Source organism: Nyctereutes procyonoides, unplaced genomic scaffold, assembly GCF_905146905.1.
Source record: "Nyctereutes procyonoides isolate TBG_1078 unplaced genomic scaffold, NYPRO_anot_genome, whole genome shotgun sequence".
Taxonomy (NCBI): Eukaryota; Metazoa; Chordata; class Mammalia; order Carnivora; family Canidae; genus Nyctereutes; species Nyctereutes procyonoides.
Genome location: NW_026575132.1, coordinates 5,739,251 through 5,766,081, shown reverse-complemented (window position 1 = coordinate 5,766,081; position 26,831 = coordinate 5,739,251). Strand labels below are relative to the sequence as shown.

The following is a 26,831-nucleotide window of genomic DNA, read 5'->3' as shown; positions in this document are numbered from 1 at the left end:
AAGCAATTCAGAGGCATTTTCAATTGGTAAGTGCTGGGTACAATATACTTCACTGTAATAGATTTTTACCCATGATTTTACTAGTAATTATGTTGAGCTTAATGCTTTTGAATTGTGCTCTTGTGACTTCTGGAAGTGGAGCTTAAGTGGAGGTTCAATGTAAACAATATTTTTTTCTAACTGCGATAAAATTTACCTAACATAAAATTACCATTTTAATTATTTGTAATTGAACCGCAGTTCGGTGGCATTATGTACACTCACATGGTTGTGCAACCATCACCACCATCCATCTCCAGAATTCTCATCTTTGCAAAGTGAGGCTCTGCATCCATTATACCTCTCTGTTCCCCACGCTGTCCCCCCGCCCATGGCAGCTAGCATTCTACTTTCCATATTTGACCATTCTACGTACCTCATATAAGTGGAACCATACAGTGCCTATCCTTTGATGCTTGGCTTATTTTATTTAGCATAATGTTTTCAAGGTTTATCTAAAGCATTATTTTTTTAAAAGATAATTTAAAAGCTACAAACCGAGTATAAAATTGAATTTGTGTGGCTTTTTGTAGGGAAGATTCCTGATAACTGAAAATGGATAGCAATTTTTCTCTTGGGAAACTTGAGTTAATATTCTTAAATGTTACCCTGAATATTAAAAAATACAAATTTTAATTAAAAATAGGTTTTTATGGATGATGCCAGTTGATCATGCCAAGTTCTGCAAAATGGAGCCATAGAATGCTTTCCCTCATTCTATAAAATCAACCGTAAATTTTCTAGTTTAAAGGACAAGGGTAAAATAGGCATTTTTTTTTAAACCTAACACATTTTTAAACTGAAAAAAAAAAAAAAGGCCCTTAGTGTGTGTGTCTTGTTAGCATATGGGTTTAGAAATATAAACCTAACTTTCTTATTTACTATTCAGTGGCTAGGTTGTATAATAATCCTTTCCTGTTGGTGGCATCTAATAGTCTAAAATGCATTTGTTGGCTGCTTTCAACCTGGCTTTATGTTTATTTGTATCTTAATATTTTTTTTAGCATTCTCAGTTTCGTGTGTTGTGAAGGAAATATTTCTAAGAGATGTTTTTAAAAATTCACTGATGAAAACAGCAAAGTATTTTCATCTGAATATTAAGGTTTGCACCTGGGTGAGATTTTCTAGCAGTAGTTGAGACCTAGAGTGATTTTTTTTTCATTCCAGAAATTCATGCTTCTGGACGTGATCCCTGTAGTTGAAATCAAGGATAACTTGGCACTGGTAGCTCCCAGTCCCAGCTGGTGACTTGATCCTTTTTGTACCCCTCGCTCATAGTGTTCCCGCAAATCCTAAATCCTTGGTAGAGAAAGACAAGAGTACAGAAACAGTAGGGCAGACAGGAGGAGGGAAGACCATTGATTTTTAAGTTGTCTTAGCTTGTTTTCCTGTGAAAGAGGAGCCCGACATGAGGACTTGTGTATGGTAAGTTTATTTGAAAGCAGGAGTAGAAGATTGGACAGAGTAAAACTAGGAAGAAGAAGCCAGTGCGAGAATGGGCTTTCAAGTTGGCCTGGATCTGAAAGGAGGACGCAGACTCCGTTGTCAGTAAAACGTAATTTTGACCTTAAACACCCATCTGTCCTGGGATTGAGGCCCGCCTGGGGCTCTGGGCTCAGCAGGGAGTCTGCTCGCCCCCCCCTCCATCTCCCTTTGTGATTGCTCTTGCTCTCAAATAACTAATGTCTTTTTTTAAAAGTTAGTAAAACCCACCCATCTGGGTTTATTAAGAGTCCGAGATCCCAGCAGCGGTGGATGTGTGTTCTGGTATTGCAATAATGGGCTTGAGCTCATTTTTGCTGTCATTTTAGAAGACCTGGGTATCTTGCCATCTGCCGCAGTCCCCACCACCCTCTATCATTTCCCAGCACTGAAGCTGAGAGCCAATTAGTTCTCATCACTAGCCTTCTTTTAGGGCACCCGCCTGGCTCTTGTAGGTATAGGAATTCACGAACCCTGCCTTAAGCTGTGGAATAGATTTGCAAGGTGCCAGAGAAATCTAGAGCCACTCAAAGCCATGAGAACAGAATGGTCTTTTGCAGCTAGAATGCAGAGAAGCTCATTAGCGTTGGAGACCTGCAGAGTGTTCCTCTCATTAAGACGGAAGGCTTAAAAGTCATTGCCAACACTGAGGAGTGAGTAGGCTCTGGGGAACCAGCACCCCAGTGTTGAGGAAGAGTTGCCCACCCCACACCAGCACAGAGCCTTCAATAATGTCACAAATGTCACACACTACAGCCACTCACAGGCTTGAATAAGATTTGCTGCCGAGTGTGCCTTCTTTCCAATGCCCTGATTTGTTTGAGAAAATGTGTGTGTTTATAAAAACGCATTTTATGAGAAAAGGTTCCCCCCACCCCAATCTTGTTTTATTAATGCTGTTTAAATTTCACATTTCAGGTAAGTACAAGGCCCCAGTGGCAGCAGGCAGCTCCATCATTCCATTTGAGGATAAAACAGGACGATGATATTCCAGAACAGTTTACTGTTAAAAATGAACAGTCATATGGTAAGAACTTTATTCCAAATTAGATTTAAGGACATTTTCGAGAGGGGACAAAAAAAAAATCCTACATTTAGTTCGGAGTAGTGAAATCGTAAAACTGAAATGACATTGATACCAAGTAGAAAAACTTATCCCAAATGTTTTCCCTCATAAAATAATTGATTCCAGTTCTTAATTATTTCAGGCTGTTGTAAACGTTATAAAAGGTGATATTAAGAATTGGAGGGTGTTTATATTAAAACTTTGATTTAGTGTAGTCAGAATTCTCTACATTAGACTAAGAAGTTTTTTTTTTTTCTAAGAGGGAGTTAAATAAGTTGTAAATGTTGCTTCCAAATTACTCATTTTCACATTTTGTACTTTTTATTTTTTTGACTCATCAGATTGATTACATTGAATATTAACACTTTTTTCATCGTGGTTCTTTAAATTTTCTGAGATAGTTTTGCATTCTGTTCTTAATTATAATTTTAATCTTCATTTTAAAAAGGTTTTATGCAAATCAGTGGAAAATTAAAGTTTATTAGCATATTAATCAAAATATATATTAATTAAATATCCTTGAAACAGAGATTTCTATTATGATGATATAAAACAAGAGTAGTTTAACTTCCTAATACTGAAAGAAGATTAACTGTACTTATGGTTACTTGAGAACTTATAGTGTGTAGTTTTTTTGTTTTTTTTTGATAAGTGCATTAGCATTTAATTCTAACCACTTACATGATCCAGCTTACTTTTAAAATGACTAACTCATTTTTTTTTTAATTCAAGCTGAATACATGGAACACTTTGGAAAAAAGGGCAAAATACGGGATCAAAATGATAATTATGCTGGACCACCTACTTCGAAAGCCAAGAGCAAATCTCTACATAAAGAACGAGAAAACTTTAGAAGCACCCTTGTTAACGTCATCATGTAAGTCCTGTAAGCTAATCAGTGTGTGCCCCCCTCAGTAGAGCCCAGAGGAACTTTTTATTTAAAAGTCTAAAATTTCTGTGCACCTCTAAGAACGCCTTAAAGCCTGTTGGAGTGAGGTCAGGGTACACATAAAGATTGAAAGATGGAGCTTCACCTTGTGTCCCTCCTTGAAATATCATGAGCTGAAAAGGTCCTGATGTTAATCCCAATGTTGGCTGGGAGAGCAGAAAGGCTGGGGTACTGGTGAGGGCACGACGGTGGTGGAGATCTGGGCAGTCTTTTCCCCCCTCATCTCATCAACTCAGGCGATGTGGCACCTTCTCTGGTATCGGGGGTCTCCTTGTCCAGAAAAAGGAGGAATTAGGATGAAGTGATCAGCAGTGTGAACAGGGCCAGGCTCGCCCTGAATTGTAGGTCCATTTACGAAGGATAAAGTGAACCCAAGTCACTGACTCTTCTTCACTCTTTTCCTCACTGCTTCATGCTGGTTGCTTTGCCTCTTCTTCCTTTCTGTGTGACTCTTGAGGCCCCCACACAGCGAGCTGTGGCCATGATCTCATGACATGTTGCATCATAGCTACCCCGCGGAACCCTGTGTTATGGTCCCCATATGGTACTTGGCTGGCCCCATGGCGATCCCCAAGGGGGGACAGTGCTTACTGTGTGCTTACAAAGGAAAAGGGGATTTTGTGGGAGCTCCATGCAGCCGGATTGTGGGTGTGAGCCTCTGCTAGAGTGGTCTGGAGTTTGCCTTCCCTGGTGGCCACTGGAGTCTTACCAGCTTGGCCCACTTACGTTGCTTGTTTGGGCTAAGCACTCACATCCCACAAACAGGGTACAATCAAAACCCAAGACCAAGGGTCAGGTAGGCCTCTGGTTGCAAAGCCTTGGGAGCAACTTTTTTTTTTTTTTCTACCCAGAAATCTGGCCGAGACAGATGGTGATGTTTCTCGAAGCCACTTCCTGTGCCTGTCATTTCTGGGCCTTCTCTGGTTGAGGGTAGAGCCCGTCCTGGGTTTCAGCTTCATAGAGGGGTTCTCACTTTGAATTCTCCATTTCTCTCAGTTCTGTTCAGAACCTGACCTCCTGATTTGCGTGGGCCTTAGAGTCCACGGCCCTGGGCCCTAGAGGAGCAGCCTGGCCTCAGGGTTTTGCTGATTGCCACTCCTTTTTTTTTTTTTTTTTTTAAACTCCTAGTGTTTCCTTTCTTTTTTGTCAGCTCGGCTATGCATTCAAAAGGAATGTGTCTTGTTATCCAATATTTATGGAGTGGAATTGTTTTTTTTTCAGATTATCTTTGTTGTTGTATTATAAGAAACAGCAGTCTCCTTTTAGCCATTTTATGTCACTTTTTTTAGCTATGCCTTTTATAAACAGGATATGGCTGGACATAGTGAAATTCAATTTTAGAGTTTCTATGCTTTAATAGCACATCTAATCCCATTTGTAGTGGTTGGTATTTCTTATATATACGTGCTTCTACCAATTTATTTTGTACTTTCTATTTACTATATGTTACCTTGGCTTATTTTTTTTCTCTATTGAATCAAATTCTCTCTTCTCCCTTTATTTCTATTGGCTTAATAGCTATCAAACATTTCTATTCTTTTAGTGGTTACCATCATATTTTTAAAGCCTCATATTGCAGTTTATACTTCTTAAAGTTTAAAATTCAATTTTTATCAGACTTCCCCCTGAATAACACAGAGGGGTCTTGGATCGCTCTAACTTAGCTCTTAACTTTCTTTTGCATTTTCCATGTGATCATTCTTCATCTTATTTCTACCAATATTTCTCTAATACTTTTCATTCTGCCAAGTCCTTAAATTCCCCACACTTTTTCCCCTTAACACTCAGGTTTACTAATGTGTTTTCTAGTTCTTTAGAAAATTCTCTGGGGGGCGCCTGGGTGGCTCAGCAGTTGAGCGTCTGCCTTTGGCTCAGGTCATGATCCTGGGGTCCTGGGATCGAGTCCTGTGTCAGGCTCCCTGCATGGAGCCTGCTTCTCCCTCTATTTGTGTCTCTGCCTCTCTCTGTGTCTCTCATGAATAAATAAATAAAACTTTTTTTTCTAAAGACAATTTTCTTTGTACTCCACTCTTCACTTGTGGGTGCATTTTCTTTTTTGCCGACGTTCATCCTCATGTAGTTGTTTCAGTAAGGATCTATGAAGAGTAAAGTTGAGACTCTTGTCTCTGTAAAGTTCTCTGTTTTGTTCTTATTCTTGAATTAATGACGAAGCTGGCTACAAAATTAAATGATAGTCATGATTTTTACCTTACATCTGAAAACATTAGATTGTAAAATATGAACCAGTATTTTTTGGCATGTATTATATCCCCCAGCCTTATTAAGGTATAATTGACAAATAAAATTAAAATATATTGGAAGTCTGCAATGTGAGAGTATATGTATATATTGTAAAAGAATTCCCATAATCAAGTTAATTAACACATCCATCACCTCACATGTTTAGTTTTTTTTAAGAGCACCTAAGTTCTACTCTCTTAGCAAATTTCCATCATCAAATATAATACTATCAACTGTAGCCACCATGACATGTATTATTGTTGACAAGAAGCCTACATCACTCTATTCATCATTACTTTATTTGCAATCTGTTTGTATTTTGTCAACCTCTCTCTCTCTCTTTTTTTTTTCCTGAACACTTTATTTTTCAAAGCCTTTTAGATAGGCTTAAAAACAGCTTTACTGAGCTATAACTTACATACCGTTAAAATCATCCAGGTTAATGTACAACTGAATGAATTTCAGTAAATTTCTATGGCTGTGCAACCTTAGCCAAAATCTAGATTAAGAATACTTCTATCATCTGTTTAAAAAGTCTGCACACTTCAATTCTCTGTTACTGGTTGCTGCAGGCAATCATTGATCTGTGTTCTGTTTTTATAGTTTTCTCTTTTTCTAAAATTTCATCTAAATGGAATCATACAATATGTATGTTTTTAAAATCATTGGGGATGCCTGGGTGGCTCAGGCAGTTAAGCAGCTGCCTTCAGCTCTGGTCATAATCTCAGGGTTCTGGGATCAGCCCCACATTGGGCTCCCTGCTAAGGGGTGGGGTAGGGTGGGAGGGGTCTGTTTCTCCCTACCCAGCCCCCCTCACTTTCCCCTGCTCCTGCTCGCATGCTCTCTCAAATACATAAAATCTTTTTTTTTTTAATCCTTTCATTTTGTTTATTGTTTCTGGTTTTGGGCTATTGGAGAGTGCTGCTCTGAACATCTGAACTTTCCGTGGATGTGCTTTCTCTTCTCCTGGGTAGATGCCGAAGTGTAGAAATGCTCGATTGTATAGTAGGATATGTTTAATTTTCAAAGACTTTGCTGAAACTGTCTTCCAAGTGTGAGAAGGGGTTTCTAGTTTTTCCACATCCTTGGTTTTTGTTTTGTTTTGCCTATTCTAGCCATTTCTAGTAGATGTATTATTTTCTCTCATTATGGCTTTAAGTTCTAGATCCCTAATGCCTAATGATCATAGGTGGTTGTTTGACATTCACAGAACTTCTTTGAAGTGTCTATTTAAATCTTTTGCCTGTTTTAAATTGGATTAGCTTTCTATTGATACATGCTAAGAGTTCTTGATATATTTCCTATACAAAATCTTTTATCAGATCTATCTTTGCAAATATTTTCTTTCCCTTTCTCTTATCTCTTCAGTTTCTAAGTGGTATTTTTTGGAAAGTAAAAGCTTTAAATTTAACAAAGCTCAATTTATCAATTTTCTCTTTTTTTGATGTTTTTGGTGTCATATCTAAGAATCCTTTCCTATCACAAGATTCTCTCCCATGTTTTCTTAGAAGGTTTATACTTTCAGCTCTTACATTTATGTACATGATTTAGTTTAATGGCATGTCCTTGGTATGAGCTAAGGTTGAGGTTTGATTTTTTTTTTCCATATAGATATTCAAATGTTTCAACCCCCTTTGTTGAAAAGTCTATTCTCATTGAATTACCTTGGCACCTTTGTCAAGAATCATTTGACCATATATGGGGTTCTATTTCTGTTCCATTGGTCTTTATGTCCCTCTTTACATCACTACCATGCTGTCTTGATCACTTGAGCTCTATAGTAAACTTTGAAAATAGATAGTTTAAGTCCACAACATTTATTAGCCATTTTCAAAATTGTTTTGACAATACTATGTATTTTGCATTTTCATATGTACATATTTGAAGACTAGCTTGTCAGTTTCTGGGGGGTAGAGGGGTGGGGAAGGCCTGCTAGGATTTAGTAGTCATTGCATTGAATCTGTGGGTCAATTTCGGGATGTCATTACAATAATATTGAGTCTTCTGGCCCATAAACATGTTATTTCTCTTCATTTACTCAGTTTTTCTTTAATTGCTCTTAGCAATGTCTTGTACTTTTTAATGTATGAAACTTGTATTTCTTTTTTTTGAAACTTATATTTCTTTTAAAAATATCTTAAGTATTTTTTTTATGTCAATGGAATTATTTTTCTCAGTGTTCTTTACTAGCATATAGGAAATATCAATTGATTTCTACTTATTGATCTCGCATCCTAAGACCTTCATAAACTTGGTTACTAGTTCTGCAGCATTTTAAAAGATTCCATGGAATTTCCTATATATACAGTTATGTTGTTTGCAAATACAGCTTTTACCCCCTTTCTGATGCCTTTCATTTTTCTCACTTTCCATTTTGCACTTGTTTGGTTCTCAGTATTTTACTGAATAGAATTGATGATAGTGGAATTCCCAGTCTTAGTGGAAAAGCATTCAGTCTTTCATATGTTTGCAGAATGTTCTGTAGGTTTTAAAAATACCCTTTATCAGGTTGAAAAAGATCCTTCTTTTCCTAGTTGTTGAGAGATGTTTTCATAAATGAGTGCTGGATTCTTGTCAAATGCTTTATCAGTGTCCACTGAAATGAAAATTTGTTTTTTGTCCTTTAATTTTTAAATATAGTATGTCATATTAATTGCTTTTCATGTTAAAGCTTGGATTCCTTTCATGTTAAAGCTTGGAGTCATTATGTATAATGCTTTTTGTGTGTTGCTGGAGTTGATTTGTTAATATTTTGTTAAGGATTTTCAAGTCTGTCGTCTTTTTTTTATTTTTTCATTTTTTATTTTTTTATTTTTATTTTTTTAAGTCTGTCGTCTTAATGAATGATATGGGTCTGTACTTTCATTGTTGTGTCTGGCTTTAAGGTTCAAAATGAGTTGGGAAGTGTTTTTATCTCCTGATTTCTGAATGGGTTTAGGTAGAATTGGTATTTCGTCCTTTGATAGAATTTTTTTTTTTTTAAACGTGTGGCTTGAACTCACAACCCTGAGATCAAGACCTGAGCTAAGAACAAGCAACAATCTAGGTGCTTGACTGACTGAGCTACCTAGGGGCCCCTGGATAGAACTTTTTGAAACCATCTGGACCTGAAGTTCTCCTTGTGGGAAGATTATTAATTACTAGTTCAATTAGTTTACTATCTGATATGTATTCGGATTTTCTATTTCTTCTTGAGTCATGTTTGGTATTTTTGCTTTTTAGGAATCTATTTTCACTTAAGTTTAATTTGCTTGTATAAAGTTCAGACAAATTCCTTATTTTCAGCCATTCTACTCCTTTCTCCTTTGGTGCCTGCTGACTACAAGACCAGAACCTTTTCTCCAGATCTCCTGGGCAGATTGTTTGCCTTCCTGCCTGAGTTATGGGCCTATGGTGTTTTCAACTGTTTTATCTGCCCTCTCTTCTTTTCATGTTCCAGAAATTTGTTGAAATATCTCCTCAACTGATGGCCCTCTAGTCTCTTTACAATCATTAGTTAAAATTACTACCATTTTCACAAGGAAACTTGAAAAAGTGATGTTTTTGCCACCATCTTGATGCAAAATCACTATTGATTTAATAAAGAGAAAATCAATATTTTTTCATTTTCAGGACATAAGGCACATCATATTTTCTCTTTAGTCAGGTAAAGTGTCTCCCATATTGATTTATTCCTGAAAGCAGTATTGTTCTGCTGGAAAGAGCATGGCAGTTTGGAAGCACACATGGATGGGCAAATCCTCATTTTTTGTACTTAATTAACTACGTGACAAAGGGGAAGTTATTTAATCTGACATTCAGTTTTTCATCTGTGAAGTGGGAATAATTTCTCTGTCTCCTCTAACAATAGGTGTGAGGATTAGAGAAAAGGTCTGGGAAACTATTGAGGGCCTAACTGGTGATCAATAAAAAGTTTTTATGGTTGTTTCCCACTAGCAGAATCTTTGCCTGTAGCCCTAGGATGGAATACCTGGAGTTTTAGAGCTAAGGATCTTCATTATGACTGCAGAAACTTCTGCAGCCACTCCCGTAGCCCCCAACCTTTTCCCTCCTCATCTACCCTGACTTTGCTGCGCTCTTTTAGGCAGGCATTACTCACACAGAGGATGAAGCCTGTTGGATTCTCCAGGTGCAGCAAGGTAAATAACATGAACACTTCTGCCATTAAAAAAAAAAAAAAAAAAAAAGAACGACCCAGTTATTAGGGTCATGCACTTTAGGGTAACAGAATCTATATGTGGATGTCCCGATTCCTGACGTCTCTTGCTGTCACATTAGTAACTCATTACGACAGAAATAATGAGAAGACTACTTTTGTAGTTAGAATAATTAACCCTCCTTGCTCCAACTACAGAATATCTTCCATTGCTCCTTTTATATCCTTATTCCCTCACTTGATGAACATTTATTGAGCACCTACTATGTTCTGAATTAAAAGGAGACCTCGAATTGACTCTTTTCTCTGTTCCATATAATTGAAAATAATGATGGTAAAGTTCACAGAATATTTTATTCCTGGATTTGTAAAAGATGAAATAATTTAGAAGATGCATCGTGGCACCTGTCTTAGTGTACTATCTCAGACAGATAATCAGTAAACCTCTGGTTCCCACTCACTGGCAGTTAGTGGAGGGGGGATACTTCATTATACAGCATCACTGACCTGTAGCCATCCCACGTGAAGCTGGAATCCAGAGCATGACACATTCGATGATAAAGAAGTTAAAGCTATCCCAGAACCACTTCTTATTTTTCATGAAGATATGACTTAGGTCTTTTTCCACAATGGTGTCCCAGGAGAAGTCACAAAATGTGGCTTGTATCTGGTATAGAGTTTGAACTGAATTATAGCCGTCAACATTGTCCATTTAGGGACAGTTAGCCAATAATATACAGGAACATATGAGCTATGTTACTCTTTGCTAGCTTGTACTGGATATTTCTAGATATCTGAGAAATGGTCTTTTTAAAAAACTACATCTAAAATCTTTTCTATTGGTGTTCTTTTAAATCCCTTATTTATAAATAACCATACATATTTTAGCAATAATGCAAGAGCACTCCTATAAAATTTCAAAGAAGAGAGAGCTTGAGTTTGGAGTAATGAGGAAGAATGAGTAAAGCCCATCAAGAAGAATGTAGCCTCTGAATTAGGTCTTGCCAATCACTTCCAATAGAACTATCTCTTTATGAATAAAGAGAAAGGGTTCTAGGAGCAATGTGGTATCAAACAAATATGTGTGATATGTGCTACTAATAAAATGTTCAACAATTCATTTTGTTCTCAAGATTTAGTAGAAGACAGTCCTGATGTTTTGACAGTCAACCCTTAACTTAGTGGTTAGGGGCACTGACCCCTGCTACAGTTGAAAATTCACGTATAGTTTTTGACTTTCCAAAAATTTTACGATTAATAGCCTACTGTTGACCAGAAGCCTTACTGATAATATAGACAGACAGGCATTTTACACATGTTTTGTGTTACATAGTACATACTGTATTTTTACAATAAGCTAAAGAAAATATTTAGAAAATCATAAAAGAAAATATATTTACAACATTGTACTGAAAAAAGAAGTGTATGTGAATCTACACGGTTCAAACTTGAGTTGTTCTAGGGTCAACTGTGTATCCATTGATGTGTATTCTAACTGCCCTTCATGTACAATCGAATAGTGTGTTTATCATTTTTTTTAGGCAACAAGATGCCTTAGACTCAGCTAGCCCCGATGAAAGCACATTTCCAAAACCGACCACATCTTCAATAGAGAAAGACATCTTGGTAATGAGCTCTTTTGTCTGTATAATTGAATGTAAAGGAAGCACTTGAAGATACTTTTTAAAGCTTTAAGATTATTTTGTGCTCCTCTCTTGTGGAACTCTGTGGACAGAGGAGTAAATGGGGAGTTCTACAGAATTGCTCTTGGATTGGATTGAATATTGGGGGGGAAATCCTTCTTTCCCTTGCCATCGGAGACCACAATGAAAGAATCTCAAGTTTACCGGCTCCCTTTGTGAGAATGAGCCCCAGTCTTGTAGAGCTTTCACGTGTCTTTATTTTTCTATGAGAAACTATTTTAGTTATGTAATATATACATTTTAAAGCATCGTAACTTTAGAACTATTCTAATATATCAAATACAGATGAATTTTTAAAAAGGTAAACATCAAAGCCTTGAACATTGCTAATTTGGAAGTATTTTGAAAAAAATACTTTGTTTAGATTTTTTCTAATAGGTGACATGCAAAAATTTATGAAAATATATGAAAGTTAAATGTCTATTGTTAGATTAATACTATCATGTCTTAAAGTGAATATTTTATGTACACATGTAATAGCAGCTGTAAAATTATAAGATGGACTATTAATCGGCCGATTGAAAATTTCCTAAATCCTGTCCTAGATTTCTGAACTTACTGTATAGGAATACTGAGTCACTTGCAGTTTGTAAGATTGACTTGATTATCCATAAGAAAAGGCCCAAAACCAATTTACCACATTTTCACACATTTATAAGACACTAAATTCTGCTTTAGCATGGGTTCTTCTTAACACATCATATATTTGGTAATAAAACTTGATGTTTTACATTGTAGTTATGAACTAAGATAAGAGCTTTAGTTTTCATGAAGTATCCTATATTTTTTTAAATTTAGGGGATCTTTAATAATGTCTCCATGAATTACACAAGATACTTTTTTATGATTTGTAAATACTTTGGGTTTTCCTACAACTTTGATTTTGCTCAGCAGTATTATTTTTGATGAACAGACTTCTTTCATTATAGGACTAAACCCATCTGAATTTTCTCCATCTTCTTTATGCAGAGATATTACTATTACATTCACCATGGAATTGATACAGACCATGTAGCCCCAATGGAAGATTCTTGGCTAGAGCATGTTTTGAATTTAGTCCCCCAACATCTGAAAGTCCTCACCGATAGCATACTTGTATTATCCGATGAAATGAGAGAAGATTATCTTCTTAGTGTAAAAAAATCCATAGGTAAACCTGTATTTTTCCTTCCTAATTTGAATATGTCTTACTAATTGAAAGTTAGTAGCTATACTTGAAACTATTTATTATATTCTGCTTTTTTGCATTGCTATTTTATTGCCTAAGATCTTAGGAAAGTTTCATTATAAAGTATAGCAAAAAATTTAAAACTTTTTTTGTAGGGTTATATCCACTCAGTAATGGACAGAACTGAGGAAATTATAAAATGCTAATCATTTAATTAGCATTAATATTATTGATTTCACAGGTTAGAAGGTGATTAATTAAAAATTGTTGCTACGGACCAGGGGTTGGCAAACTACAGCTCACAGATCTGGTCTGGCTCACTGCCTGTTTTGGTGATAACATTTTATTGGAATGTAGTCCTACGCATTCATTTGCATATGGTTTGTGGCTGCTTTTGAGCTCCAGGAGCAGAGATGAGTAGTTGTGATGGAGGCCTTGTAGCTCATAAAGTTGAAGATCTTTATAATCAAGCCCTTTGCATAAAAAGTTTGCTGATTCCTGATACGGACCACTAGATTCTAAGGCTGACTTACCAGACCTACTGCTTTCTTAATCCATCTGAATTAAAATCTCCGGAGACAGGCCTTTGTATCTATACTCTTAAAAAAAAAAATTCTCCAATGAAGTGTGATTGGAAAGCTGATATAATTGACGCCGTGTTCAAGAGCTGGAGAAATCCTCATGTTTTGGAGTTGTCTGGGGGGCCTTTTGGGTGGGAGGGCATTGGCTGTATTTAAGACTCAATCTTAAACATTGACATAAAAATAACATAAAAATAAAAAGTCAAATCTCTGCTCCCAAAGAGTTCATCGTTGTAGTGAGGGAAGTGGACAAATCACCATCACAAGGTAGAGCAGTAGGCTAGGTAAGGAGGGAAACAGAGAACATGCTGTAAGGGAGAGAAGCTCACGGCTGACTCGGTACCGACTCCAGAGATGCCTGAACCCTCTTGAAACACAGACTGAACACTAGGGGGGTGCACTTAGTGAAGAAAATGGTGCGAAGGGCTCTTGAGGCCTGCAAGCAGTGGTGGTGGCGGGAACCTAGGGTGCCTTTGGGAGGGGCCAGTATCTGAAGGGCCTTCCATCCCTTTTTAAAGGGATCAAGGTTAGCGAGTCACCAAAGTACCTCAAGCAAAGGGGTGACAGCACAGTTGCATTTTAGAAAGAGCATCTTCAAGGGCAGATGAACTGGATTAAGGACCATAGCTCCCTCTGCTGATTTATGTTTTATACTTTTATGCAACTTTGAAGAGAACAAAGCAATACCTAAGTTTCCTCAGTGAAAGCAGACTGTTAGGATTCTGTATTGTTGCCCTTCAGCGGAAAATACTTTTGGTAGAGTTGCTATGAAGGAAATGTCATCTTAAGACCAATTATTATTCTCAAGTGAAATAATAGAGACCTGCTCTTAGGAGAGGGCCCATATACTCGCAAAGACACAGACATCCTAGGTTTTCTCATAACCACTTTAGTCATACGCACAAACTGCTCCATTATTTTAGATGACATAATGACATAATGATTGATTTTAGTGGAATTAGTTTTGCAATTGCTTGGAAATATAATCCACATCAGGTTATTTATCAGAACTTTTCAATTTTCTTTTAGTTGATTTTGTTTTAAAAGATCCTAGGGAAAAAGAAGAGGATAAAAAACCAGATGAACTTCCACCCCACCGTGCTGAGTAAGTGATCACGTTTCTGTAAGAATATTGATGATATGACTGTTTTGTGTATGTGTATATATTCATACACTGGTTCTATTTCTCCTATAGATGCTTATAACTTAGGTACTTCATATATACAACTGCTTATTCTTATTACGTTTATGAATCTAAGCCCTGCTATGTTCTGTTTACAAATCCATGGGTAAATAGGTAGGCAGAGGGATGAATATGGACACCTGTGTGCTTAAAACAGAAGCGCACTGGTGAAAGAACTTGGTAGAGATCTTTGTATTTCCATGGCTACTAGCACAGTCTTCAGATGTAATAGGATATCAGAGCTTAATGGCAATTGGAATGCATAAAAACATGCTGGGGAACATTGCGGAAAATACGTATATATAGAATATATTCCAATTTATTAGATTAAAATATAGGGCACATAATAGAAAAATACACTTGCTATATATTTCCCTAAGTAATTAACATTTAGGAATAAATCTCTTAAATAGTTTGAAGAATAGTGGTTCTATTTTTAGGATTTAGTGAACAATGCCGTGTTGCTTCTTTCATACTATTTAAAAGTGCCTCCGATCGTTTTCATATAATGGCAAGAAAAAATTATTCAGTCGTTTCCAACATATCTTATGTGGAGAACAGTTTTTCTCCTGGGAAGAGATAAAAATCATCTTTTTAATTGTAAAGGTGGTATGACTACAACTGAAAAACTGAATTAAGCTTGCTGTATAATAAAATAAGATTAAGTGTTTAAAGTCAGTGAAAATAAAAAAATTGTAGGCATCAAACGCAAATGTTTAAATATACTCTGAAAGATGAAAATGGCATATCTTTGCTGTATTAAGGACGACTGACTATTCAAGTCATAGGAGTAAATGTCTTCAAATAAGGATGTTAGTGTTGGTGATGTTGGAAGTGTCCTTTACATATAAACAGAGGTTAAGTTGAAGGGAATTTCCAGAAGCAGAAAGCAGGAAAAAAAAAAAAAAAACCCAAAGCAGAAAAATTTAAACTTTTTGTGTCTTGAAATGAAGTCTTTCAAGATATATATGAGAAAAAAGCTGGCTACTATTTCTATTCATCATTATTAGTTCTTTGTGACCTTGATTAAGTATTTAAAGGAAAAATAGTTACCATATGTATTAAAGATTCTAGTCTGTGGGATACCTGGTCGGCTCAGTTGGGAGAGCATATGACCCTTGATCCTTGGAGTCATGAGTTTGAGCCTCCAAGTTGAGTGTAGAGATTACTTAAATAAATAAAACTTGAAAAAGACTCAGGGACACCTGGGTGGCTCAGTCGGTTGAGTGTCTGCCTTCAGCTCAGGCAATAATCTCGGGGTCCTGGGATTGAGCTCCAAGCTGGGCTCCCGCTCAGCAGAGAGGCCGCTTCTCTCTCTCTCTCCCTCTGACCCTCCCTCCTGCTCTCTCTTAAATAAATAAAATCTTTAAAAAAAGATTCAAGTCTAATTTCATATTAATTATTCTAAAATTTCATAAAAATTATTCTATAGCTTAGACTATAGAAAGTATGGCCTTTTTAATATATAATTATATGTTTTGCTATGACTGTAAGGGATACATAATACTTTTTATTAAAATGCAGCCATTATTGGGGCACTTTGATGGCTCTGTCGGTTCAGCGACCAGCTCTTGATTTGGGCTTAGATCAGGATCTCAGGCTTGTGAGATCGAGTCCTAAGTCAGGTTCAGGGCTGGGCATGGGGACTGCTTAAGGTGCTCTCTCTCCCTCTGCTCCCCCACCAATCTCTAAAGAAAAAAAAAAAGCATTATTACTCAAGAAGTATGCTAAAACAATACTTCGTTTTGATTTCTAAAGATAGCCGATTTTTTTCTTCGTTTTCAGAATGGAAATTCTTCCCAAACCTTGGAGGAAATCTTTTTTAGCTGCAAGCAATTATATTAAGGATCACTTGAACACACTGAACCCTACAATGTTGGCTGTGCTAGATTTGTGGCACAGTACTTATAAGTGAGTATCTCCGGCCTTACTGTGCTGCTTCTTAAAAGGGTTATAAGAAAAAAAAAATAAAAAAAAAATGGTTATAAGAGCTATTTCGTCACACCTTAATGATTTCTCTTACTGTTTTAACTGCAAATAAAAAAAAATGACTACAAACTTACCATCAGTATTCAAACGTGGTTTTAAATCAGCAGCGTAGAGGTGCAGTAGAGCACGAACATTGCCTTTTACCTCTTGCCCAGTTACCTCTAACCCCCATCCCAGAGCCCACTACTGCACAGACTTTAAGGAGTAGTCACAGTTTAGGGGCTGAATTGTCATGCTTTGTTTTAGATCCCACAAAACATTAGCCGCTCCAATCATCTGGATATTGTGGAAGCCTAGGAGGTATCGCCTACCCGAATGGCATGACTGTTGGAGGTGATGCATCATCACCTCATAGACATTGTCACAGTGGGACGCACAGCCACAGGTGACACGTGCTTGGCACAGCTGGATGTGGATCCTGTGGGGGGGGGGGCGTGGAGCTGACCTGCTTGCTCCCGGGGCCGAGGACAGCTGGTCCCTGGGTTGAGAAGCTCCAGCTTCATGCTCCCTCCCTTGCACTTCATGCTCCCTCCCTTGCACCGCACCTTCTACGGTGCCAGGGGGGCGTCCTAGCACATGCACCTGTGGGCACAGGCTTCCTAAAGGATGCAAAAGCAGTAGGATTTCCATAGATTGTTTCCTAGAGAAGGGCTCCTCTCAGGAACCTCAAAATCTGGATCAGACCTGCCTTAGGAGAGAGGAGACACCCAGTCTCTAAATAGTCTGGAGCCTTCCCTCCCAACCCCAACCTTTGCAACCCCCATGACTGCAGCCCCCCCAATAAGCAGCCAGCCCTGCAGGGTCCCCGGGTCTTGGCTGCACCTGCTGTGTGGCAGGAGGGCATGGGAAGCGAGCACACTTTGCGGGGCCTCCCGAAACCATTTGATGGGAAGCCCGTCCTTAGACCTGAACTGTGCATAATTTTTATTGCAATTTTTATTGCATCCTCTGACCCCACAGAGTCGCATCCTGTCTGCTTTTTTCTTTTTTTGGGGGGGGGAGAGGCAATTTTATTTTTTAATTTCATGCTTGAAATTCACAAATGTACATGAAGTACTATGTAAACTTTAGGATAGCATTATTTGACTTGAGCCATGTCACCTCATCTAAGTTTAACTGGAGAAATACAATTTAGCCACTCTGCTTTAAAATGTTGAAAAACCACCAAATTAGAATAGGGCAATTACAATCAGAATTTTTAAATTGAGTCTCCCATACAGATTTGTAATTTACTGTTGGATTAACTGTTATATTTAGGTAAAACACGTTATCAAGATACTATGCAAGAAATTACATCTATTGCATTAATGGTCCCCTGGGTTGCACTTGTACTAGTAACAAAAAATATATATACTGACGTCATACACTAAACTATATTCATATTCTAGATTACAAAAATTACTGAAAGCCAGAATGAATCTTTAAGGTTGGAGGGACCCTTTAATAGTTTAATCTTTGGGCTTAAGGAAGAAAAATTAAAATAGTCCCATACTGCATCTCACATCTCTTAAAAATAGGAAATGTTCTAGCAGCTTAAAACCTTTAGTTATATAAAGCTTATTACACTAGGATTTATTTTATTATTTTTTAATAATTTTTTTTATTGGTGTTCAATTTGCCAACGTACAGAATAACACCCAGTGCTCATCCCGTCAAGTGCCCACGTCATTACACTAGGATTTAATTCGAAATATAGTTTACAACCAGATCAATTATACATACACTGACACTTTAGCACGAGGACAAACTTTTAAAAACAAATTATTTTGGACCTTTAAAATCAGGTCATACGGATCCCTGGGTGGCACAGTGGTTTAGCACCTGCCTTTGGCCCAGGGCACGATCCTGGAGACCCGGGCTCGAATCTCACGTCGGGCTCCTGGTGCATGGGGCCTGCTTCTCCCTCTGCCTATGTCTCTCTCTCTCTCTCTCTCTCTCTCTCTCTCTCTCTCTGTGTGTGTGTGACTATCATAAATAAGTAAAAATTAAAAAAAAATAAAATCAGGTCATAGTATAAAAACAGAGTCCATGGTCTTACATTCAGCAAATTCCTACTAAAATATTCTATTTTTGTAGGATAAATGCTAACAAAACCTTACATATGCTACAAGTTTCTTACATAGATTTACATGGCTCTTTCCTAAGGTACTTAAAACTTTCACATTATACAGCTCCTCCCCTTTTTAAAAAATTTTTATTTATTTATGATAGTCACAGAGAGAGAGAGAGAGAGAGAGGCAGAGACATAGGCAGAGGGAGAAGCAGGCTCCATTTGGGAGCCCGACTGGGATTTGATCCCGGGTCTCCAGGATCACGCCCTGGGCCAAAGGCAGGTGTTAAACCGCTGCGCCACCCAGGGATCCCCAGCTCCCCCCTTTTAAAAGTAAGCTTTGCCAGGAATGATTTGAGAGCAGATCACTGTCAGAATAGCTTATGCAGTGCTATAATACAAAAATGTATTTTGAAAGTTACTCAGTGATCACCAAATACTGTTTCTGTAAGAAATGGCTTTGGTGCATTAGTTGGCAGACACCCACTGCATGAAAGAAACGGCCATTGGGGTGTATGGTCTCATCTAAATTCGATAGCCCCTACTGCCCTTTTCCACATTTCACCAACATAGTTTACTAAAATGCAACTATTCTCTAAGAAAAATTCACATTTTCTTTTTGGCAGTGCATCGGGTTGTTGTCATATTACTGGTTTGGGCCTGTCTGCTTTTTAAAAATAAATTTTAATTAAACACGCGGCCATCTATGAAACTTTTATATAAGCATATAAATGTGATCATATATACTTTTTTGCCTGACTTCCACCCACCAGCCTTTCTCTTCCTCCTCGCTGCCCTCCTCTCCACCTGCCCAGCCAAAGACCCATGGCAACCATCCCGCGGGATAGCTTCCCTTTTTTTATTTTGTGCCCATATGATCAGATACACACGTGTGCCTACACATACACACGGCCTAAACGTGGCCTCTGTTGGTCAGACCACACACTGCTGGAAAGCATCGTTCTGCTTTCTGTTGTACGACGTGGATTTCTTTGCCCACTGGAATTTGGCCTTTGGAATAGGAAGAGGCTATCTCCTTGCCCATGTTTTCCCCATTTCTTTTCTCTCGGGTATTCCTCTCCTGCCCAGCCCTGTGATTTGACTGTGCTTGCAGTCATGAGGTCATACATAGGATGACCTCACCTCCACAAAACCTGTTTGCATGCAAGGGTACATTTTATCTTCACACCACCACCAGAGCTGTTTTCTTTTGTAACTATTCGTAGATAGAACTACCAGGGCACACTGGATGCTGGGGGGTGAGGCTGCAGTCCCTAGCATCATCCATAAAAGGCTTGACTTTGTTGGGCCCTGTCAGGAGGCAAGAGTCCAGAAAGTGAGAGGAGAGAGGGGAAGAAAAAAGGGAATAAAGTCCAGATCAACAAACAGTAAATGAGGGATGTGTCCAGACTTGGTGTCCACGGTCATAGTGGCAAGAGGTATCAGTAGCAGCAACTGAAGCAAACCTCAAGGCATCTGGGGTGAAGACAAAGACAAACGAGGAAGAAGCTTTGCAGTCTGTGGGGAGGAAGAGGACTCTGGCAACTTCATTGTTGCCCTTGCAGACACGAGTCGTTGCACAGCTGAGAGTCCTCCTCTCGGAGCAGGAGGTTGCATTGATTACCCAGGGCATCCTTCCTCCAGGCCACAGTCAGTTGGGCCTTAATCTCAGCAGCTCTTGAAGATAGAGAACATCCATGTGTGTGGCCGTGGGCTGGGAAGGGTAATGCGAGAATCATCTGGATGACTGTGAAGTGCAGGTGGAGACCGAAGGGAATGTTTGTAGATGGGAGTGTGCAAGCCTGTGTCCTTCAGTGGGTAGATGCACACAACCCACTTCATGTCCGAGCTGGTGTGTGTAACGCAGTCACAACCTACACACCACACAGGTATCTTTGCTTGAAAAATAGTGTGTATATATGAAGACGTGTGTATAGTGTATATGTACATATACGTGGACATTACCACAGGCCATGAATTAGAGTAGTTGAATGTGAGAGAAAGAGGTCTAAGAGAGTGAGGTTATGTTGCCTCCCCTCCATCCCCTGCCCCAGGCAGCCATCAGTCTGTTCTCCACATCCACGAGGTCAGTTTCCAGTATTTTAGATAGCACATATGAGGTCATCAAGTTATTTGTTTTTGTCTGGCTTATTTCACTTAGCATGATGCTTTCGGGGTCCATCCATGGTGTCTAAATGGCAAGATTTCATTATTTTATGGCTGAATAATATTCCATGACATATACTTATGTATCACGATTTCCTTATCCATCAACGGACATTTAGATTGTTTCCCTGTTTTGACTATTATCCATAATGCAGTAACATGGGGGGCACTGGTACGTTTTTGATTTAGTGTTTTCATTGTCTTCAGATAAATATCTGGAAGTAGAAGTGCTGGTAATAATATGGTAGTCCTATTCTTTGTTTTTTGAGGAGCCTCTGTATTGTTTTCCATAGTGGCTACACCAATTTACATTTCCACAAACAGTGCACAAGGATTCTCTCTTGTCCACATTCTCGCCAACACTTGTTATCTCTTACCTTTTTTAAATAGCCATCCTAGCAGGTGTGCGATGATAATCTCATTTTGGTTTGATTTGTATTTCCCTGATAATTAGTGATGCAAACATCTTTTCATATATACCTGTTGGCCATCTTTGTGCCTTCTTTGGAAAACTGTTGATTCAAATCCTCTGCCCACTTTTTAATCGGATTTTTTTTCTACTGAGTTGTACGTGTTCTTTATAAATTTTTAATATTAACCCCTTATTAGTATATGATTTGCAAATATTTTCTCCCATTCAGTAAGTAGGATGCCTTTTCATTTTGTTAATGGTTGATTTTGGCTGTGCAGAAGCATTTTAGTTTGATGTAGTCCCACTTGTTTATCTTTTGCTTTCGTTGTCTTTGCTTTTGGCATCAGATCCAAAAAAATCATTGCCAACACTCATGTCCAGGAGCTTACTGCCTATGTTTTCTTCTAGGACTTCTATGGTTTCAGGTCTTATATTCAAGTCATTAATCCATTTTGAGTTAATTTTTGTGTATGGTGTAAGATAAGGGTTCAGTTTCTTCTTTTCCATGTGCTTTTATTAATTTTTTAAGTAGGCTCCACACCCAGCATGGAGCCCCCGACAGAAATGTCTTAAATGTGTAAACCATGTATATAACAAAGATCCATAGCATTGTAGTCAGAAAAGAAGTTGAATGGAAAGCTGTTGACTAGAGTAAGCACTGTGTTTTCTTAAACAAAACAAAAAAACCCAAGACAACAACAAAACCAGACAGGATCATAAGATTTTGATACAATAGGTCTTAATTAAGTGTGAGGTCTCCCCCACCCCATAGCGCCCTAAAATGCAAGATTGCTTTCTTTTTAGAGTGGGTACAATTTTTGTTTTAGGAGTAGCGGGGCTTCCAAGCTTTGAGCTTTACCTCTTTTCCTATTGCAATTGTTCCAATTTGAAAGCAAAAATCTATCTAAATTATCTATCAAATCCCAGTTATTTCGATTTTGTTCTACTTCACAAGAATGCTTCATAATTTATACTGTGTCCTTACCAAATCTAATTACATTAGTTAAAAAATTAAAATTATTTTTAAAATCTCATGTTCTTAAATATTTAATTTTATTAAATAAGCATTTTAATGATATAACCTAGGAGTATCATATTTTCGAGGAGACCAGTTAACAGATTAAAAGCAAATAAATCTCCTGCCTTAATTATTGTTTATTTTTTATGTCTTGCAGAAAACTACGTTTAGTTGATATAGAAGAGTTTCATAACCGCCAGGATGCATTAGAGCTGTCAGCATTTCACACCATTGTTATGAAACACATGGAATCTGCTAAAGAGACTCTACTTAAAATGTAAAGTTTTGAAATTTCTTGGAGGAAAACACAATTTTAAAAATGTTCTTGTGGGGAACTATATTTTAGCTGCATTTAGAAAATCCTATTTTATTTTATTTTTTTAGAAAATCCTATTTTAATAAGTTTGTAATTATTTCGGTTCAAGAATTAAGTATAATATCTTTAACGGAATTGGTCTGTATGGCCTATCCAAATATTCTACACAGTGTAGATTGTGCAGGAACTAAAATAATTATAGTGTTTTTTTTTTTCTCTCAATGTCTGGTTTCTACTTTTCTAAGAGTGGGGTTGGATACTGTTGGGGGAATGATCATCAACTTATCCATTTATTAGATATTTGACATCTACTACTAATACATTTAAGGCACTGTACCTCTCTCATTTTGCTTTTGGATGGGGGATGAAGAATAGTTAAAGCACAATTGGGGTGATCTATATTCTTTAAAGGAGTTTACAATTGCACTGAGAGGTTAGACTTATCAAATGGTAGTTAAATGTCTCAGAATGATCCTTAAAAATGGAATAGCCACACTTGATAATTATTGATGTAGGTACCAGACAATATGCTCTGAAACAATACAGGAAAACTTTCTCTATCATGGGTTATTATAAATAGGACATTAAAATGAGCTCAAATTGCAGGTAACAGAGGTCATGTAACTCCAGCACGGCTTCATGATTTCCAAAAGTTGGAGATACATCTTCATAGTTTAAGGCTGAATCTTTCCTTTATCTTTTTTTCTTCTCTATTATGTCAGAATCAAATTCTTTTTCTGACATTACTTGAAAGAGCTTTAGAATTTCCTTTAATTCTAGTATTTAGTTAACATAAACAAATAGATGAGGGGGATAGAATGAAACCCCATAACTAATTACAGGGAAGAAAATGACCTCTTAAAGACAGAATACAAATAAATTTTCTTGATCTATAACCTCAGGGTTATACCCCGGGAATATATTACCACTGTAAATTTTGGTCAATTGGGCATCACGGTGCAGAGTAGAGGTCAAACCTTTATTGAAAACTTTTGCTGAGAGTTGTAAATTGATTAGCTGTGGCTCTTGATGCTTCCTGATTGATTCTAGGGGAAGAACACTGTGTCTATACTTCCAGTAGTGAACCAGAATGTGTTTATCATGGCTAAAAGACCGAAGATCAGCTCCTCACAGTGGGGAAAGGATTAGTAAACGGTTATGGTATCTGCCCCAAACCCAAATACCCTCTCTCCGTAATCACCCTCCGCATCGACTCAGCAGTTGCTATGCTATGGTTTATCACCCCTGCATTCTGGAAATCTGTTTTCTAGGTTCCATGTTCTTACCGTCCCCAAGAGTGGGGGCCTCTCAAGTGTTTGCTCCTTTGTCTTCTTTACACTCTTGACAATGTCATGATCTCAACTGTCTTTTCTGTCTCAAGGTCTTACGTTTTTTTGAGCTCTAGGCCCTTGTTACTAATTTCATACTGCATATCTCCAGTTGAATGCCACCTGAATATCAGCATCTCTCTTCCTGTTCTGGACCATTCCCAGGCCAAGCTGAAAAAACTTTGTGACTTTTTCTGTTTGTTGTCCTCTACATCTTGACCACCCTTAGCCTGTCGCTAGCCATAATTAGTAGATTGCTAACTATTTTTTAAAATTGAGATATAACTTACTTACCATAAAATTCACCACTTTCTTGTGTACATTTCAGTGGCTTATGTTTTGCAATAATCATCACTAATTCTATCACCGCCCAAAAGAAACACTTTCTCTGTTATCAGACACTCCTGATTCCCCCTCCCACGTGCCCTGACAATCACTAACATACTTTCCATACCCATTTTGAACATTTCATCTCAGAGGGATTATATAATATGTACACATTTATGTCTGTCTTCTTACACTAAGGACAATGTTCTCAAGGTTCATCCATGTTATAGCCTGTATCAGTACTTTATTCCTTCTCATGGCCAAATATTTCATCATATGGAGCTAACATATTTTGCTTATCCGTTCACCAGTAGCTGGACATTTGTGTTGTTGCTACTCTTTGCCTATTAGGAATAATGCATAGTGCAATGAACATCGGTATGAACTTGTGTTTTCAGTCCTCTTGGGGTATATACCTAGGAGTAGAATTGTTGGGTTATGTAATAGCTCCGTGTTTGACTTTTTGAGGAACTACCATATTTGTTCCCTAAAAGGTTTGTAAGATTTTACGTTCCTATCAACAATATATGACGGTTCCACTTTCTCTACATCCTGTTTGTACTTGTTATTGTCCATCTTTCTGATTATATACAGTCACCCTAATAGAGGTGAAGTTCTATCTTATTGTGGGTTTGATTTGCATTTCTCTAATGACTATGTTGAGCATCTTTATAATCCATGTATTTGTCTTATTTGGATGTGTCTATTCAGATAGTTGCTTACTTTGTATTGAGTAGTATTTTTATTGTTGAATTGTAAGAGTTCTTTATATATTCTGGATACTAAACCTTCAGTACATGATCTACAAGTATTTCTCTTCTTATGTGGTTGATCCTTTCATTTGCTTGATAGGCACAGATTTGAGGCACACAAAAAAATTTTTTTTAAAGTAGGCTCCATGCCTAATATGAAGCCCAATATGGGGCTTGAGCTCATGACCCTGAGATCAAGACCTGAGCTGAGATCAAGAGTTGGACACTAAAAAAAAAAAAAAAAAGAGAGAGAGAGAGAGAGAGAGAGAGAGTTGGATACTTAACTGAGTAACCCAGGCACTCTGAGGCACAAATATTTTTTAATTTTGATAAAGTCTAACTGGTTTTTTTTTTTGTACATTGATCTTATATCCTGCAACCTTGCTAAACTTGTTTATTAGCACCAATAGTTTTTTTTTTTTTTTGTGTGTGTGTGTGTGTGGAACCTTTATATCTTTTTCTATAGAAGTTTGTGTTATCTGCAAATAGATATAGTTCTACTCTTCATTTCTTATCTGCATTTGTTTCTTTTGTCTTCTCTTTGCCTAAATGCTTTGGTTAGAATCTCCAGTACAGTGTTGAAAAGATGTGGTGAGGGTGGACATCCTTGTATTGTGCCTGATGTCAGGGGAAGGCTTTCAGTCTTTTGTCATTTTGTTAGCTGTTCCCTTTATCAAGTTGAGGAATTTCCCTTTCATTCATTGTTTCTTGATTGTTTCTGTTATGCAGATATTGCCAAATGTTTTTTTCTGCAGCTAAGATCATAATGGGTTTTTTCCTACTTTATTAGTATATTACATTGGTTTTAATATATTGAACTAATCTTTCATTCCTGAGATAAATCCCACTTGGCCATGGAGTATAATTCTTTTTATATGCTGCTAGATTCAGTCTGCTACTACTTTGTTGAGGGTTTTTGTGTTATACATGCATAAGGGATATTGGTCTGCAGTTTTCTTTTTCTTGTGATGTATTTGTCTGGTTTGGGCGTGATAATATTGACTTCATAGAATGAGTCAGGAATATTCCTCTCTCTGTTTTTCTCTCTTTGGGCAGTTTATGAAGGATTGGTTATTAATTCTTTAAATGTTCTGTAGAACGTAATAATGAATTCATCTTTACCTGGGCCATGGTCTTTTTATTTTTTGGAAATTTTTCTGATTTATTAAGTTAGTCTCTTAAACTCTGTGACTCTTAGTATTACCATCTTAGCATATATAATTATATCAAATTGAATAAGAGGTTAAGGAAATTAAACAGAATGAAACCTCTTGAATTCTACTGGCAAAATATTATGATCCACGTAGCTTTTAGTACTTAATACAGCTTATTACTGGATAAAATTTCTTCGTTCTCCAATACCCAGCTCAAATGATCCTTCTATGAAATTCTCTGTTGTTACCCCCTAAAAAGTGATCTCTTCCTCTTGAATACCTCTTTTGCAACATTCCTTCCTTTTGTAATATGTACTTGTGTGTTTGTCTTTTCCTCCATTAGCCTATAAGCACTTTGCAGACTAATATTTTGTACCAAGTGTTTTGTACATAATACGGAGCCCTGTAAATGTCTTCGGGACAATGACTGGATAATTTTTAAAGCATAATTTTTAAAGCATAAAAAAGCATCAAACTTTTTTTCCAGTTTGTTGGCCCCAAGTCTATTTCATCTCTTGTCTGAACTACTGGTCACTGCAAGAAACTGGCAGTTTCTTGGTCCCCTTTCTTTTTTTTTTTTTTTTTTAAATTTTTTTATTCATTTATGATAGTCACACACAGAGAGAGAGAGGCAGAGACACAGGCGGAGGGAGAAGCAGGCTCCATGCACCGGGAGCCCGACGTGGGATTCGATCCCGGGTCTCCAGGATCGTGCCCTGGGCCAAAGGCAGGCGCCAAACCGCTGCGCCAC

At 37.5% G+C, this 26,831-nt stretch overlaps 1 protein-coding gene across 1 annotated transcript in view; it reads left to right on the top strand.

Annotated features, from left to right (window-relative positions):
- The window catches only part of DNAH7 (dynein axonemal heavy chain 7), a 226,683-nt gene that overhangs the window by 6,468 nt on the left and 193,384 nt on the right, over window positions 1–26,831 (top strand). The window contains 7 exon segments of the mRNA XM_055344969.1: window positions 2,440–2,548; window positions 3,320–3,464; window positions 11,475–11,559; window positions 12,606–12,786; window positions 14,415–14,490; window positions 16,354–16,479; window positions 22,361–22,480. Of these exon segments, the coding sequence (XP_055200944.1) occupies window positions 2,440–2,548; window positions 3,320–3,464; window positions 11,475–11,559; window positions 12,606–12,786; window positions 14,415–14,490; window positions 16,354–16,479; window positions 22,361–22,480 (842 nt within the window).